General features: G+C 47.7%; 1 protein-coding gene across 1 annotated transcript in view; it reads left to right on the top strand.

Annotated features, from left to right (window-relative positions):
• The window catches only part of LOC311230748 (sortilin-like), a gene marked incomplete at its 5' end in the record, with an annotated part of 157,995 nt that extends 153,923 nt beyond the window's left edge, over window positions 1–4,072 (top strand). Inside the window, 4 exons of the mRNA XM_084317107.1 lie at window positions 1,026–1,134; window positions 2,222–2,334; window positions 2,868–3,000; window positions 3,997–4,072. Of these exons, the coding sequence (XP_084173233.1) occupies window positions 1,026–1,134; window positions 2,222–2,334; window positions 2,868–3,000; window positions 3,997–4,011 (370 nt within the window). The 3' untranslated portion in view covers window positions 4,012–4,072. The remainder of the gene's footprint in view (window positions 1–1,025; window positions 1,135–2,221; window positions 2,335–2,867; window positions 3,001–3,996) is intronic.
• Window positions 4,073–16,354: the final 12,282 nt, after the last annotated feature.

The raw sequence follows: 16,354 nt of genomic DNA, 5'->3' as shown, positions 1-16,354 counted from the left end.
GTATACTATACTATAATGTGTACTGTATTGTGTACTATATGTGTGTACTGTAATGTGTACTATATGTATGTACTATGTATGTATGTAAATGAGAAAGAACAAAAAAAGAAAAGTAAGTCTTCAGGGGTAGGGCCCGACAAGCCTAGTGCTTCTCCCTTCAGCCCTTTTCGGACAATTGGACAATGCTGCAACCAATAGCAGCTGGTAAAACGTTGACGATTTATCGAATGACCGTTGTTATGTGTCCAAAGCCTGAAATAAAAAAATAACTGAACTGAACTGAACCCCCCAACCCCCCACTCCAAAGTTACCAGAAGATTCCGGGGGACCGCTGTGAAGGAGTCTCATATTATGAAATTTAATGATTTGGTTTATTATAAAAATATGCAAATAATGTACAGAGCTAAAGCAAAGTTACTCCCAGGTGGGGTGCAAAGGTTTTTTTCAACACATGAAAGAAAATATGATTTGAGAGATATTTGTAAATTTACTGTTCAGAAAGCTAAGAAAGGGATTAAAAGGAGGTGTATTTCTATTATTTTAAGAAAAAGGTTTGTAAAGCAATTTTTGAAAAATACAAGGGTGAATAACACTGTTTTGTTCTTTTTTTCTTTTTTCTTTTAGAATACTGTTTTGGAATCTACATTTTTGTATTTTTTCTTTTTTTTTTAATGCTAAATTTTGAAAAACTACAAGGGTGAAAAACACTGTTGTGCTTGCTTTTTTCTTTTCTTTATAATACTGTTTTGGAGTAAAAAAATAAAAAATAAAAATTGGTAAGAATATAGGACAGGCACATATAAGCACTATGCTTCAGTCTGTACCTTTTTCAGTCACTGTAAATAATCAAATATTGATAAATGATGATGTATATTGTACTTTTTTTTGATGACTGAAAAAAATTAACTACTACTACTAACTACTACTACTACTACTACTACTACTACTACTACTACTACTACTACTACTACTACTACTACTACTACTACTACTAACTGAACCCCCCCCCCCCCCCCCCTCCAAAGTTACCAGAAGATTCCGGGGGACCGCTGTGAAGGAGGGTTCCAGCCACACAGGCAGGAGGTGGACCTGCGGAGGACGTGCACCAGCAGCGTGCTGTCTCCCAAGTCTCTGGTCAGTCCTGCGCAAGACACAAGACTCTTGTAGCCAGATCCTTAACTAACAAGCCTCGCGTAGCGTGAGATCTGCGGGGGGCGACAGTGGCTCGGGGGGTAGAGCAGTCGTCTAGCTCTAGCAATCCGGAGGTTCCCGGTTCGATTCCCGCTCCTCCCGGGCAGCGTGTCGATGTGTCCTTGAGCAAGACACTTAACCCCTAATTGCTCCCGATGAGCAGGTTGTGGCACCTTGCATGGTTGCCTCCGCCGTCGGTGTGTGAATGTGTGAGTGAACGGGTGAATGTGAGGAACAAATTGCAGCCATTTACCATCTGAGAACTGAGCGTTCTAATGACCAGGTAAACAATCGCTGTTGGTCATTGGAGACCCATGAAGGTCATGCTCTCTTACTCATGAAGTTTGGAAGATCATATTCCAAAAATCCTAACACCGGAAAGGGTTAAAGGAACACGCCAACATGGGAAATGTGCTCACCGTCTTCTCCAGAGTCAGACGAGAAGATAGATACCTTTTTCCTCTCTGTGCGTTCAGTAGAAAGATATCCGACTGCAAGCTAGCCTAGCTTAGCATGAATGAATGGAAGCGGATACGGATCAACTAACCTAGCTTAAAACTCCGGGAGAGAACAGCTAGGCTAGCTGATCTGTATAAACGTCCATTAATTTGTGCTAAGCTAGGCTAGCTTGCAGCCAGATAGCTTTCTACGGAACGCACAGAGAGGAACTTGGTATCAATCTGTCTTCTTGTCTCACTCTGGAGAAGGCAATTGATTGATTGATTGAAAACATTATTAACGGATTGCAGAATGGGTACAATACAGTACAGCTCAATACACACAATTGTTAAGGGGATGCAGACCAGAGAAAGACTTTCATCTTGTTTACATCAGGGTCCCCCATTTTCAATTCATGATCAATAAGCGCATTTCCCATGATGTTGGCATGTTCCTTTAATCGTACACCAATCGTAGGCCGTGTGGTTGATCCAATAGATCAATAATATTGATAATGCCACCGGGACTCTTTCTGTCTTCATTCACACTGTTCCTCTCTCTTGTTTCCCCTCTGTGTCTCTTTCAATCGCAGACTGAAGTCAACTCGACCAACACCGCTCTCATAGTGATGGTCGTCATAGCGATCCTGCTGATGAGTGCGGTTGCAGGCGTTTTTCTGATTAAGAAATACGTCTGTGGAGGGAGGTCAGTTTGCCATGCCTTATATTTGCACACTCATGCAAGAATTTAGATTAGCCTAGCTTAGCACAAAAGAATGGACCACTAGCATTGCTTAGAACTCCGGGCAGGGTTACTTTCTGCATTCTTGGCACATAGAGCTGTTAGATAGATGTCTCTAATGTAGAAACAAGTGGTTCTATTTTGATCACATTGGTCTGTGGATTAGATCGATAGTGGAACACTCCCAACATTAAAGGAACACTCCCAACATCTGTTAATAAAACTTTCAATCAATCAATCAATCTGCACGGTTATTGATTGAATGAAATTTTTATTAACAGATTGCAGAATGGGTACAATACAGTACGGCTCAATACACACAATTGTTAAGGGGATGCAGACCAGAGAAAGACTTTCGTCTTGTTTACATCAGGGTCCCCCATTTTCCATTCATAATGAATTGTAAGTAAGGGTGCAACTTGCTCCGTGCAATCCGTTCTTTGTGGATCTAGGTGTGTGTCTCTTCACTGAATGAATGACCCCTCCCTCTCTTTCAGGTTCCTGGTGCACCGGTATTCTGTCCTGAGGCAGCATGCGGAGGAGGCCAACGGGATAGAAGGAGTGGACGATGATCTGGACACACACCCCCTGGAGCCAGGAAAACACTGTCACAGCGATGACTCAGACGAGGTACCGGATCCGAGGCGCTATTTATGGACAACGTATCATGTGACCGTTATTATTATTATCACCGTGACTCAGATGAGTTGCCCCTGTGATGATAGGGCCGCCGTATTATGGAGAGAATATCCTATAACCATTAATCTGGCAGATGTTTGCAATTGTGATATGACTTTCAATGTAAATCTAAGTATAGTTTTACCTTTTAAAGCCTTAAGACTTCCTGTTGACGTGGTTTATAATACTTTCAAACGACCTGTTCCTTTAAAGTATTACGCTATAGATTACCCACTGATGACTACTGATGATGCAACAATTATATATACTGTACATATACATATACATATACATATTAATAAAGTTTTCAATCAATCAATCAATCAATACATTGCTCTGGTAGCATTAGAAGGAATTGCTATGTATCCCACAGTTATTTGCATTCCATTGTTAAGAATGGGAGTCAGTGGCCGTGTCAAATGTATACTCTCTTTTTTAGACTATTTTTGTATCACAAACAGTACTGTATTTGTAAATCTGGTATGTCATAAATGTCTAGATGTAGCAGTACTGTCTATCTGTATGTCATGTATGTCATATATGTTATGATGAATGGAAAATGGGGGACCCTGATGTAAACAAGACGAAAGTCTTTCTCTGGTCTGCATCCCCTTAACAATTGTGTGTATTGAGCTGTACTGTATTGTACCCATTCTGCAATCTGTTAATAACGTTTTCAATCAATCAATCAATCAATCAATACATATATATATATAATCATTAATGGAGTTAATTTTAAACATGGCTTTACAAAAATATACAAATTGCAGCCTTGGCCATATAAGTATAGCATTTTGTCATAGAGCAATATCAATGTGAATTCAAAATATTGTTCAACCTTAACATCTGATACTAGTGTGTCATTTTCTTTTAATATAAATATTTTTTATTACAACTATGAATTCCTATAAACTCTTTGGACTGTGTTTGTGTGTGTCCCTCTACTAGGACCTTTTAGCCTGAGGCAGAGACTTCAAGAACACATGCCCCAGAGGCTCTCCAGTAGCCTGTCATCATATCTCCCGTGATGCCCCCCACCCCCCACCGTAATCTGCCCCCCAACACGTTCGCGCCTCACTGCCCACAAGACAGTGGATGATTCTCACGTTTCCCTCCCTGGAAGACTCTGCAAGAAGAAAACAAAGAAGAGAGACAAGAGAGCTGGCGTTTGTGGGGCATGGCCTGGTGAGGGACACAGAGGCGTGGCCCTGGTGAGGGGGGCACAGGGAGGCCCCTACAGCTCCCGGAGAGCCTTTGTGTCGTCTGTCACCAGGAGTTGTATAGAGAGCAGTGTCTGAATGAAGTGTCCTGCTTGGCCCCCTCCCCCCCCCCCCCCCCCCACACACACATTCCTTTACTGTACATACCGACGCTGAGGACAGTGCAAAGAAGATCTAAAGCTGCTGGAAGTGGTATTTTCTTTGTTCAAATAAGTGTTAAATAGCTCCACATTCCAACGGATATAACGGATATAACGTAACATGGGTCTCTCAGTCCCTCCACTCTGCAGTAAACAGCCATCACTGATATAGAGTGTCTGGTCAGTAACATGGGTCTCCCAGTCCCTCCACTCTGCAGTAAACAGCCATCACTGATATAGAGTGTCTGGTCAGTAACATGGGTCTCCCAGTCCCTCCATTCTGCAGTAAACAGCCATCACTGATATAGAGTGTCTGGTCAGTAACATGGGTCTCCCAGTCCCTCCATTCTGCAGTAAACAGACATCACTGATATAGAGTGTCTGGTCAGTAACATGGGTCTCCCAGTCCCTCCACTCTGCAGTAAACAGCCATCACTGATATAGAGTGTCTGGTCAGTAACATGGGTCTCCCAGTCCCTCCACTCTGCAGTAAACAGCCATCACTGATTTATATAGTGTCTGGTCAGTAACATGGGTCTCCCAGTCCCTCCACTCTGCAGTAAACAGCCATCACTGATTTATATAGTGTCTGGTCAGTAACATGGGTCTCCCAGTCCCTCCACTCTGCAGTAAACAGCCATCACTGATATAGAGTGTCTGGTCAGTAACATGGGTCTCTCAGTCCCTCCGCTCTGCAGTAAACAGCCATCACTGATATAGAGTGTCTGGTCAGTAACATGGGTCTCCCAGTCCCTCCACTCTGCAGTAAACAGCCATCACTGATATAGAGTGTCTGGTCAGTAACATGGGTCTCCCAGTCCCTCCACTCTGCAGTAAACAGCCATCACTGATATAGAGTGTCTGGTCAGTAACATGGGTCTCCCAGTCCCTCCGCTCTGCAGTAAACAGCCATCACTGATTTATATAGTGTCTGGTCAGTAACATGGGTCTCCCAGTCCCTCCGCTCTGCAGTAAACAGCCATCACTGATATAGAGTGTCTGGTCAGTAACATGGGTCTCCCAGTCCCTCCACTCTGCAGTAAACAGCCATCACTGATATAGAGTGTCTGGTCAGTAACATGGGTCTCCCAGTCCCTCCACTCTGCAGTAAACAGTCATCACTGATACAGTGTCTGGTCAGTAACATGGGTCTCCCAGTCCCTCCGCTCTGCAGTAAACAGCCATCACTGATATAGAGTGTCTGGTCAGTAACATGGGTCTCCCAGTCCCTCCACTCTGCAGTAAACAGTCATCACTGATATAGAGTGTCTGGTCAGTAACATGGGTCTCCCAGTCCCTCCACTCTGCAGTAAACAGCCATCACTGATATAGAGTGTCTGGTCAGTAACATGGGTCTCCCAGTCCCTGCACTCTGCAGTAAACAGCCATCACTGATATAGAGTGTCTGGTCAGTAACATGGGTCTCCCAGTCCCTCCGCTCTGCAGTAAACAGCCATCACTGATATAGAGTGTCTGGTCAGTAACATGGGTCTCCCAGTTCCTCCACTCTGCAGTAAACACAAAATACATTTCCTGGTATCCCATTCCCACTTTATCCAATCAGAAGAGAGAACCCTAGATATTTGTACTTATTTCAAGAAATCTTGCCAAGCCAGATTTGCTTACTCCACTGGTATATTATATTATTATGTTATATTTACTTGTTTCAATGACACATTTGCTTAAAACTAGTTTTTATTTCTTATTTTTGTCCATTTAGACCATTTTTTGCAGTGTGGAGTTCTCTCTCCTGATTGGATAAAGTGGGAACGGGATACCAGGAAATTTATTTTGTGTTTACTGCAGAGTGGAGGGACTGGGAGACCCATGTTACTGACCAGACACTCTATCAGTGATGACTGTCAGAATGTAGAGATATTTTAACACGTAGACCACTTATTTTAACTAGAAAATACCACTTACACATTTAACAAGTAATTTAATCTTGTATAGAGAAATTCTAAACTAATAAAAAAAAACACCTGCCAATTGTTCACCATATTCACCTGGTGGCCATTTTGCTCTCATGTCTTGCTCAGGTTGGGATTCCTTTGCACCCTGCTCCCAACCTGAGCGTGACATAAGAGCAAAATGCCCGCCATGTGACTATGGTCAGTGGGGTGAGATGTACAGTATTTCACTTGTTCCAATACATTCAAGATGGAGATTCAGTCGGATTGAAACAAGTGAATGTCTATTATGTCTCTCACCCTGTTAGCAGGTTCTTGTTTTCTGAAAATAAGATTCAATATGAGACTCATCATCAACCTTTATTTATTCTCGAAAATAAAATTGAGGTCACCCTCATTTTCAATGTCGTCGAGACTTTACAGACATTTCAATGCACACATTTCTACAATATAACAATAATAAATATTAACCTACTCTTCACACATGGAGTGCACCACAGCAATTAGTATAAAATGAACATAGGCATAAAATCAGCACACAAATTGACAAAAAATATTTAAAATGCATAAATTGCAGACATACGAATAGGTATAAAACACAATACAAGTAGTGCAATGTAAACGTGCAGACTTAAGAATAGGCATAAAATAAGTACAATAGTACAATGTCGCTCGAAGGCATGTGAACCCCCCCCCCCCCCCTCCCCCGGAACAGTCAGTCCCCCAAAACACCCCACACATCAATCCCCACCACATCCCCATCCAAGACACCCCCCCTGATAAAGCATGCCATGACCGAAGGAAAACACAAACAGCCCACGCGCCGCTCACAACGCCATGCGTGGCAACGGGAATGCCACCCCTCCTACTCAATAGAAGCTTAAAGTAGTTGTTAAGATGTTGTTGTTGTTTCTTGCAGTGGAGGGTCTTTTATGTCATAGAGCGGTGCACTGCGGAGGATGCAGAACACAGTCCACGACCCAAAACCTCCCAAAACTGCTTTAGAACTTTGTTGACGGGAGCCAACTTTTATTTTTGGAGCTGCTGTGTCAGAGATCGTATACAGAAAATAATCATATTTCAGTTTGATGATGTTTAGGTCCAGTGTCGATTTTAAACACGTTTCTGTCATCAGGCCGAGGTAAAGATTGCAGGATACAATCCTATTTTGAAATTGTGCATTTTTTTTTCCCATTTTTTTTTATGTCGATTAACAGCTTTGCCTGCCCTGTATGTGACGTTGGAATAAGAGACTTGAATTGTATTTGTTTTTACCAAAGCACTTTCATTTTATTATTATTTTTTTTTTTTATTAAGTTGAATTGCAACTGTAAGGCAAACTAAACCGTAGTCCAGCGAAATAAGAGTATGAACATAATGAACATAACCACAACTCTCTACTTGAACCGTCTGTTCTTTAGTACATAATGTCGCAGATGTTGGAATACAGTGTTTCACGATAACCGGCTGGATTGTTGTTAGTCTGACGCGTCTGGTGTCCATAAAGAACAGAAGCGCTGCAACTGTCCCGCAGTAGACTGCTTCGTGTCGTTAACCCACACCATCCCGTGGTTTATACGAGATGACATGTGAGCCAGTTGCTATTTTCTACATCATCTGTTATTTCAGAATTGCTACTTTTGACACAAACGCAGGGCTTGCGGTCGATGCTTGTGTATGTCTAGCGGAGCGATGTTACCCCAGTGAATAAGCTATTAGAATAAGCTGGCTCCATGTACAGCCACGTTTCTCAAGGACTGTCTGATGTGGACTGTGTCAATATAACAGCAAACTAATGTTTCTTTACGTGCTTAACAGTGAGAACAAGATATGTACATGGTTTAAAAAAGACGTAATTTTGCACTGTATCCTCAGATGTGTGAAAAGGTTTACTTCCTACGCTTCCTGATGCTGGTTCTGGTGATTGTTATAAAACTGTGGGCTGTTAGGCCTCCATTTTGTCTCCATCCCCTTGTCGGTTTGTTTGGGTTATTTGCTGATAATTTGTAACATGTCTCCCAGTGTACAATTATATTCAAATGTATACAGTGTTTGATTTTAGACATTCTGACGCAATGTGTGTTATGAACGAAAGATAAGAGTCTGAATAACCTAGCCTATGTCTTCATCTTTAGATTAGAGCCGGTGCTGTGATTTTTGTTTTGTTTTATATATTTTAATATTGACAGAATAGCCTAGTCCTCAGTTTAAAATGTTCATTTTTCATTTCAAACCTTTATTTAAACTCGATAGGCAACTGGCGTTTCCCTCATTTACAGTCACGTCGAGTGTACATACAGAAATAAGCATAAAAAAAGCATGTAAAATCACACAGAATATAACATCATAACAAAGAGACAACAAGACGAGGCAAAGAGCAAGAATAACAAATCAATTAAAATGTACAACTTGATTGACAAAGGTTGGAGATCAAGGTTTTAAACTCTGCAACAGAGAGGAGAATCTCAAGCTTTAAGGGCTGTTGGAGTTCATTCCATGAGCTAGAGGGGCATCATAGTGAAATGCAGATTCACCCTGTTCAGAGCAAACTGGACCTTAAGGACCAGCCAGTCACTAGAATGGGTTCCATAGGTTCCAACATTCCTACCAATAATGATGTAGTATAAAGAGGTAGCTTACCAGTAATGATGTAGTATAAGGAGGTAGCTTACCAGTAATGATGTAGTATAAGGAGGTAGCTTACCAATAATGATGTAGTATAAGGAGGTAGCTTACCAGTAATGATGTAGTATAAGGAGGTAGCTTACCAGTAATGATGTAGTATAAGGAGGTAGCTTACCAGTAATGATGTAGTATAAGGAGGTAGCTTACCAGTAATGATGTAGTATAAGGAGGTAGCTTACCAGGGACGTACTTTAGAGGGGCAGGTGCTCAAAGGCTGAAAAGGGCACTATAGCTGTGTGTGTTAGAACCGAGCGTGCACTGCGCGCGGACCAGATTTTTGGGGGCCCTTTTTGGGCGGGGGGGTCCCTCTTTATGCTTTTTGGGGGGTTTTGGTGATCAAATATTGAACTATAATAATCAGTGCAGGAGCTAACTTATCCTTGAAAGACACTTTTATCACTGACTTAAAAGGCCCATACTGTGAGGTTTTGCCCGCTGCTCTCTACCTTTTCTCTGTCTTCTTTAAGCCTACTGTTAGGAATTCCCTATTCTCTGTCTTCTTTAAGCCTACTGTTAGGAATTCCCTACTCACTCTCTCTAGCCCCCACCCTCTCGTTCCTTACCCTTAGTGGCCACACCTGTTTGATATTCTATTATCTCTCGCACCTGTGGTGGCAGGCTAATTAGTCCCCCTGTGGGCTTTAAATACCAGGGCGCTTCCCCTCGTTTTGGCGTGGGGTCGTGTTGTATTCATGCCGAGTCATATTCCTAACATCTAGACTCTTTTCGGGAGATCCTCTGGTCTACCAATGCTGTAAGATGGATCTCTCCAGCCTTGAGATGTTTGCTCCAGCCTTCGTCTGCTGTCGCCGTAGCCTGTGGAGGAGACTGTTCTGCGCTCCCTGTAACTTCCACGGGAGGCACCCCAGCGCTCCACTGCAGACCCCAGCGCAGCTGTTCGTCCTGACGCACATCTAGACCAACGCGCATCTCCCGGACCCTCGAGCTTGGCACGCTCTCCAGTCACCAGCGCGCAACGCGCATCTTCAAGGGCCTTGGCCACCTGTCGCCGTTTGCCTGGAGGGAGACACTGTACTGCGCTCTCTAATCCTCTACGGGAGGTATTCCAGTGTTCCACTTCAGACCTTCGAGCTTGGCACGCTCCTCCGTCCCAGCGCACAGACGCGCATCTTCCAGACCTTCGAGCTTGGCACGCTCCTCCGTCCCAGCGCACAGACGCGCATCTTCCAGACATTCGAGCTTGGCACGCTCCTCCGTACCAGCGCACTGACGCGCATCTTCCAGACCTTCGAGCTTGGCACGCTCCTCCGTACCAGCGCACAGACGCGCATCTTCCAGACCTTCGTGCTTGGCACACTCCTCCTCGCAGACGCACCCCGAGGCGTCTCTCTGTTCCGACGCGCACACCAAGGTGTGGCGCGCACTCTGTTCCTCGGCTCCAACAGCGGCTACCCGGTGGACGATGCCCTCGCCACCGCCACTGTTCCGACGCGCACACCAAGGTGTGGCGCGCACTCTGTTCCTCGGCTCCAACAGCGGCTACCCGGTGGACGATGCCCTCGCCACCGCCACTGTTCCGACGCGCACACCAAGGTGTGGCGCGCACTCTGTTCCTCGACTCCGACAGCGGCTACCCGGTGGACGACGCTCTCGCCACCGCCACTGTTCCGACGCGCACACCAAGGTGTGGCGCGCACCCTGTTCCTCGCTCCGACAGTCGGCTACCCGGTGGACGACATCCTCGCCACCGCCACTGTTCCAGCTCCCTGTTCCGACGCGCACACCAAGGTGTGGCGCGCACTCTGTTCCTCGGCTCCGACAGCGGCTACCCGGTGGACGATGCCCTCGTCACCGCCACTGTTCCAGCACTCTGTTCCTCGGCTCCGACAGCGGCTACCCGGTGGACGATGCCCTCGTCACCGCCGCTGTTCCAGCGCTCTGTTCCTCGGCTCGGACAGCCAGCCACCCGGTGGCGATGCCCTCGCCCCGTTGCTGTCCCTGTACCTTTACGCATACGCCTGGGTGAGTTTTGATTGTGATGTCACTCACTCAGCGTAATGCTTTTTGCCCCCGTTCCCGTTGCTGTCCCTGTACCTTTACGCATACGCCTGGGTGAGTTTTGATTGTGATGTCACTCACTCAGCGTAATGCTTTTTGCCCCCGTTCCCGCTGCTGCCCAGTACCTTTACGCATACGCCTGGGTGAGTTTTGATTGTGATGTCACTCACTCAGCGTAGTGCCCTTGCCCCCGTTCCCGCTGCTGCCCCTGTACCTTTACGCATACGCCTGGGTGAGTTTTGATTGTGATGTCACTCACTCAGCGTAATGCCCCTTGCCCTCGTCCCACTGCTGTTCCCCAGCGTATTGCCTCCTTTAGTTCTCCCCCTTCTAGTTCCACCTAGTTCCTGGTCCCAAGTTCTCCCCTTCTAGTTCCACCTAGTTCCCCACTCTGTTTTGTTCTCTCGTGGATATTATTTTGGACATTCCATCTCCCACTGTGTGTTTGTTCACACGAAGATAGTATTTACTTTGTTACTTTGTCATTTGGACTGTTCTGCATCTGCTCTGTTTTTTCCCTTTGAATATTAACCCTCTCCTCTGTTCTGCAGAGCGGCCCAGATGTTTTCCCACCAGTCCCCAGTTCCTCCCTGTCCCCAGCCCGCCTCCGCGGGCCTCTGTTCCCTCTGTCACCAGAACCTGGCCCTCTGTTCCCCAGAACCTGTTCCCTAGTTCTCCTAGTCCCTAGTCCTCTATCCCTAGTTCTCCTAGTCCCTAGTCCTCTTTCCCTAGTTCTCCTAGTCCCTAGTCCTCTATCCCTAGTTCTCCTAGTCCCTAGTCCTCTATCCCTAGTTCTCCTAGTCCCTAGTCCTCTATCCCTAGTTCTCCTAGTCCCTAGTCCTCTATCCCTAGCTCTCCTAGTCCTTAGTCCTCTGTTCCCAAGGCGTTCCCTTAACCTGTCCCAAGGCGTTCCCTTAACCTTCCCAAGGCGTTCCCTTAACCTTCCCTTAGGCGTTCCCTTTACCTTCCCCTCTTGTGTTATTCCAGTGTTTTGTGTTTTCTCCCTTAAAGGGACAGTGTCCTTTTTCCCTGTTCTAAATAAATATCTGTTTCTTGGCAAACCATCATACCTGTCTTGTGTTGTGCGATTGGGGTCGGTTACAAACCATAACAGTACGACCCCACCAAATCGACGACCCCAGCCAGCACAGACGGTGTATGTTGTGTTTGCCTTTTTTTTTCTTGTTCCCTCTAGCTCCCCTGTTAGCCCTGTTAGCTCCCCTGTTAGCTTGTTAGTCTCCCCTCTAGCTCCCCTGTTAGCCCTGTTAGCTTCCCTGTTTGCCCAGTTTAGCTTCCCTGTTAGTCCTGTTTAGCTCCCTTGTTAGCCTGTTACTCCCCTGTTTAGCTTGTTAGTCTCCCCGGTTAGCTCCCCTGTTTGCTTCCCGTTTTGCCCTGTTTTGACCCCCCTGTAGCTAGCCATGCCCTGGCGGCTAACCCAGTTTCCCTCTGCATGGCCCCGGTCTGCTAGCTTGGCCCCGGCTGTTAGCACAGCCTCTATGTTAATGCAGCCTTGCAGCTGGCATAGGCCCTGTAGCTAGCCAGGCCCAAGCAGCTAACCCGGTCCCTCTGCATGGCCTCCACTTTTTTGTGTAGTTTATCCCACTGCTAGGACTGCCCTTTCAGCTAGCAAGGTCAGTTTTTCTCACACAGCTAGGACTGTCCTTCCAGCTAGCTTGTGCTCTCATGCTGGTCCAGCCCTGTCTGCCAGCCTAGCTCCGGCAGCTTGCGCAGCCTCTTGTTGATGTAGCAGTACAGCTAGCATAGGCCCTGTAGCTATCAGTGCCCTGGCAGCTAACCTTCCCTCTGCTAGCCCTTTCCCGGTGCTTCCATGGTTACCCCTTAGCTACCCTGCTTGCCCCTCAGTTCCTCTAGACCAGTTGCTCTAGACCAGTTCTCTAGACCCAGTTCCTCTAGACCAGTTCCTCTAGACCAGTTCTCTAGACCAGTTCCCTAAACCAGTTCTCTAGACCAGTTCTCTTGCCCAGTTCGCTAGACTAGTTCTCTAGACCCAGTTCCTCTAGACCAGTTGCCCCTCTGCTACCCTAGTTACCCCTCGGCGACCCTGTTTCTTTTGCTAGCCCCACTCTTGTGGTGGCTTCCCCTGCTGGCTTGGCCAGTACCTCTTGTTTTGCCCCCTGCCACTCTGTCTGTATTTGTTTTGGGTCGCCGGGTGGCTCCCGTTGGAGGGGGGGATACTGTGAGGTTTTGCCCGCTGCTCTCTACCTTTTCTCTGTCTTCTTTAAGCCTACTGTTAGGAATTCCCTATTCTCTGTCTTCTTTAAGCCTACTGTTAGGAATTCCCTACTCACTCTCTCTAGCCCCCACCCTCTCGTTCCTTACCCTTAGTGGCCACACCTGTTTGATATTCTATTATCTCTCGCACCTGTGGTGGCAGGCTAATTAGTCCCCCTGTGGGCTTTAAATACCAGGGCGCTTCCCCTCGTTTTGGCGTGGGGTCGTGTTGTATTCATGCCGAGTCATATTCCTAACATCTAGACTCTTTTCGGGAGATCCTCTGGTCTACCAATGCTGTAAGATGGATCTCTCCAGCCTTGAGATGTTTGCTCCAGCCTTCGTCTGCTGTCGCCGTAGCCTGTGGAGGAGACTGTTCTGCGCTCCCTGTAACTTCCACGGGAGGCACCCCAGCGCTCCACTGCAGACCCCAGCGCAGCTGTTCGTCCTGACGCACATCTAGACCAACGCGCATCTCCCGGACCCTCGAGCTTGGCACGCTCTCCAGTCACCAGCGCGCAACGCGCATCTTCAAGGGCCTTGGCCACCTGTCGCCGTTTGCCTGGAGGGAGACACTGTACTGCGCTCTCTAATCCTCTACGGGAGGTATTCCAGTGTTCCACTTCAGACCTTCGAGCTTGGCACGCTCCTCCGTCCCAGCGCACAGACGCGCATCTTCCAGACCTTCGAGCTTGGCACGCTCCTCCGTCCCAGCGCACAGACGCGCATCTTCCAGACCTTCGAGCTTGGCACGCTCCTCCGTACCAGCGCACTGACGCGCATCTTCCAGACCTTCGAGCTTGGCACGCTCCTCCGTACCAGCGCACAGACGCGCATCTTCCAGACCTTCGTGCTTGGCACACTCCTCCTCGCAGACGCACCCCGAGGCGTCTCTCTGTTCCGACGCGCACACCAAGGTGTGGCGCGCACTCTGTTCCTCGGCTCCAACAGCGGCTACCCGGTGGACGATGCCCTCGCCACCGCCACTGTTCCGACGCGCACACCAAGGTGTGGCGCGCACTCTGTTCCTCGGCTCCAACAGCGGCTACCCGGTGGACGATGCCCTCGCCACCGCCACTGTTCCGACGCGCACACCAAGGTGTGGCGCGCACTCTGTTCCTCGACTCCGACAGCGGCTACCCGGTGGACGACGCTCTCGCCACCGCCACTGTTCCGACGCGCACACCAAGGTGTGGCGCGCACCCTGTTCCTCGCTCCGACAGTCGGCTACCCGGTGGACGACATCCTCGCCACCGCCACTGTTCCAGCTCCCTGTTCCGACGCGCACACCAAGGTGTGGCGCGCACTCTGTTCCTCGGCTCCGACAGCGGCTACCCGGTGGACGATGCCCTCGTCACCGCCACTGTTCCAGCACTCTGTTCCTCGGCTCCGACAGCGGCTACCCGGTGGACGATGCCCTCGTCACCGCCGCTGTTCCAGCGCTCTGTTCCTCGGCTCGGACAGCCAGCCACCCGGTGGCGATGCCCTCGCCCCGTTGCTGTCCCTGTACCTTTACGCATACGCCTGGGTGAGTTTTGATTGTGATGTCACTCACTCAGCGTAATGCTTTTTGCCCCCGTTCCCGTTGCTGTCCCTGTACCTTTACGCATACGCCTGGGTGAGTTTTGATTGTGATGTCACTCACTCAGCGTAATGCTTTTTGCCCCCGTTCCCGCTGCTGCCCAGTACCTTTACGCATACGCCTGGGTGAGTTTTGATTGTGATGTCACTCACTCAGCGTAGTGCCCTTGCCCCCGTTCCCGCTGCTGCCCCTGTACCTTTACGCATACGCCTGGGTGAGTTTTGATTGTGATGTCACTCACTCAGCGTAATGCCCCTTGCCCTCGTCCCACTGCTGTTCCCCAGCGTATTGCCTCCTTTAGTTCTCCCCCTTCTAGTTCCACCTAGTTCCTGGTCCCAAGTTCTCCCCTTCTAGTTCCACCTAGTTCCCCACTCTGTTTTGTTCTCTCGTGGATATTATTTTGGACATTCCATCTCCCACTGTGTGTTTGTTCACACGAAGATAGTATTTACTTTGTTACTTTGTCATTTGGACTGTTCTGCATCTGCTCTGTTTTTTCCCTTTGAATATTAACCCTCTCCTCTGTTCTGCAGAGCGGCCCAGATGTTTTCCCACCAGTCCCCAGTTCCTCCCTGTCCCCAGCCCGCCTCCGCGGGCCTCTGTTCCCTCTGTCACCAGAACCTGGCCCTCTGTTCCCCAGAACCTGTTCCCTAGTTCTCCTAGTCCCTAGTCCTCTATCCCTAGTTCTCCTAGTCCCTAGTCCTCTTTCCCTAGTTCTCCTAGTCCCTAGTCCTCTATCCCTAGTTCTCCTAGTCCCTAGTCCTCTATCCCTAGTTCTCCTAGTCCCTAGTCCTCTATCCCTAGTTCTCCTAGTCCCTAGTCCTCTATCCCTAGCTCTCCTAGTCCTTAGTCCTCTGTTCCCAAGGCGTTCCCTTAACCTGTCCCAAGGCGTTCCCTTAACCTTCCCAAGGCGTTCCCTTAACCTTCCCTTAGGCGTTCCCTTTACCTTCCCCTCTTGTGTTATTCCAGTGTTTTGTGTTTTCTCCCTTAAAGGGACAGTGTCCTTTTTCCCTGTTCTAAATAAATATCTGTTTCTTGGCAAACCATCATACCTGTCTTGTGTTGTGCGATTGGGGTCGGTTACAAACCATAACACATACATCTCCATAAATGTTCAGGGGGGAGGGAATAAGTGCTTACCCTACAGACCCCAAGAAGTGCTGTATATTCTGTATTGTTTAATATAAATGCCTTTTTTATTCCAATCCCGATTTGTATTTGAGATTCCCAAATCCCATCGGACTTGACTTGTTCGTGTCCCTCAATGAGTGTAATACCAGCATTCAACTGTATGCGCCACAGCGGTTTCTATCATCATCATCATCATCATCACCACCCACGCTATGCATAAAATATATAGGTCTGCGGAGACTGAGAGGCACGCTGAGGAGGACGTGCAAACTGCAATGGAATACGGGGCATCTCTCTCTCTTTACCTAATATTTTGATTCTATCCTGACATTTTTCAGTTGGAAGGGCAATCTATATGCGCAAAGGTAAAAATAATTTTTTTATGAG

Source organism: Notolepis coatsorum (assembly GCF_963971535.1).
Source record: "Notolepis coatsorum genome assembly, chromosome: 6".
Lineage (NCBI taxonomy): Eukaryota > Metazoa > Chordata > Actinopteri > Aulopiformes > Paralepididae > Notolepis > Notolepis coatsorum.
Note: the sequence above shows the minus strand (reverse complement) of the source record. Positions and strands in the feature narration are given on the sequence as shown.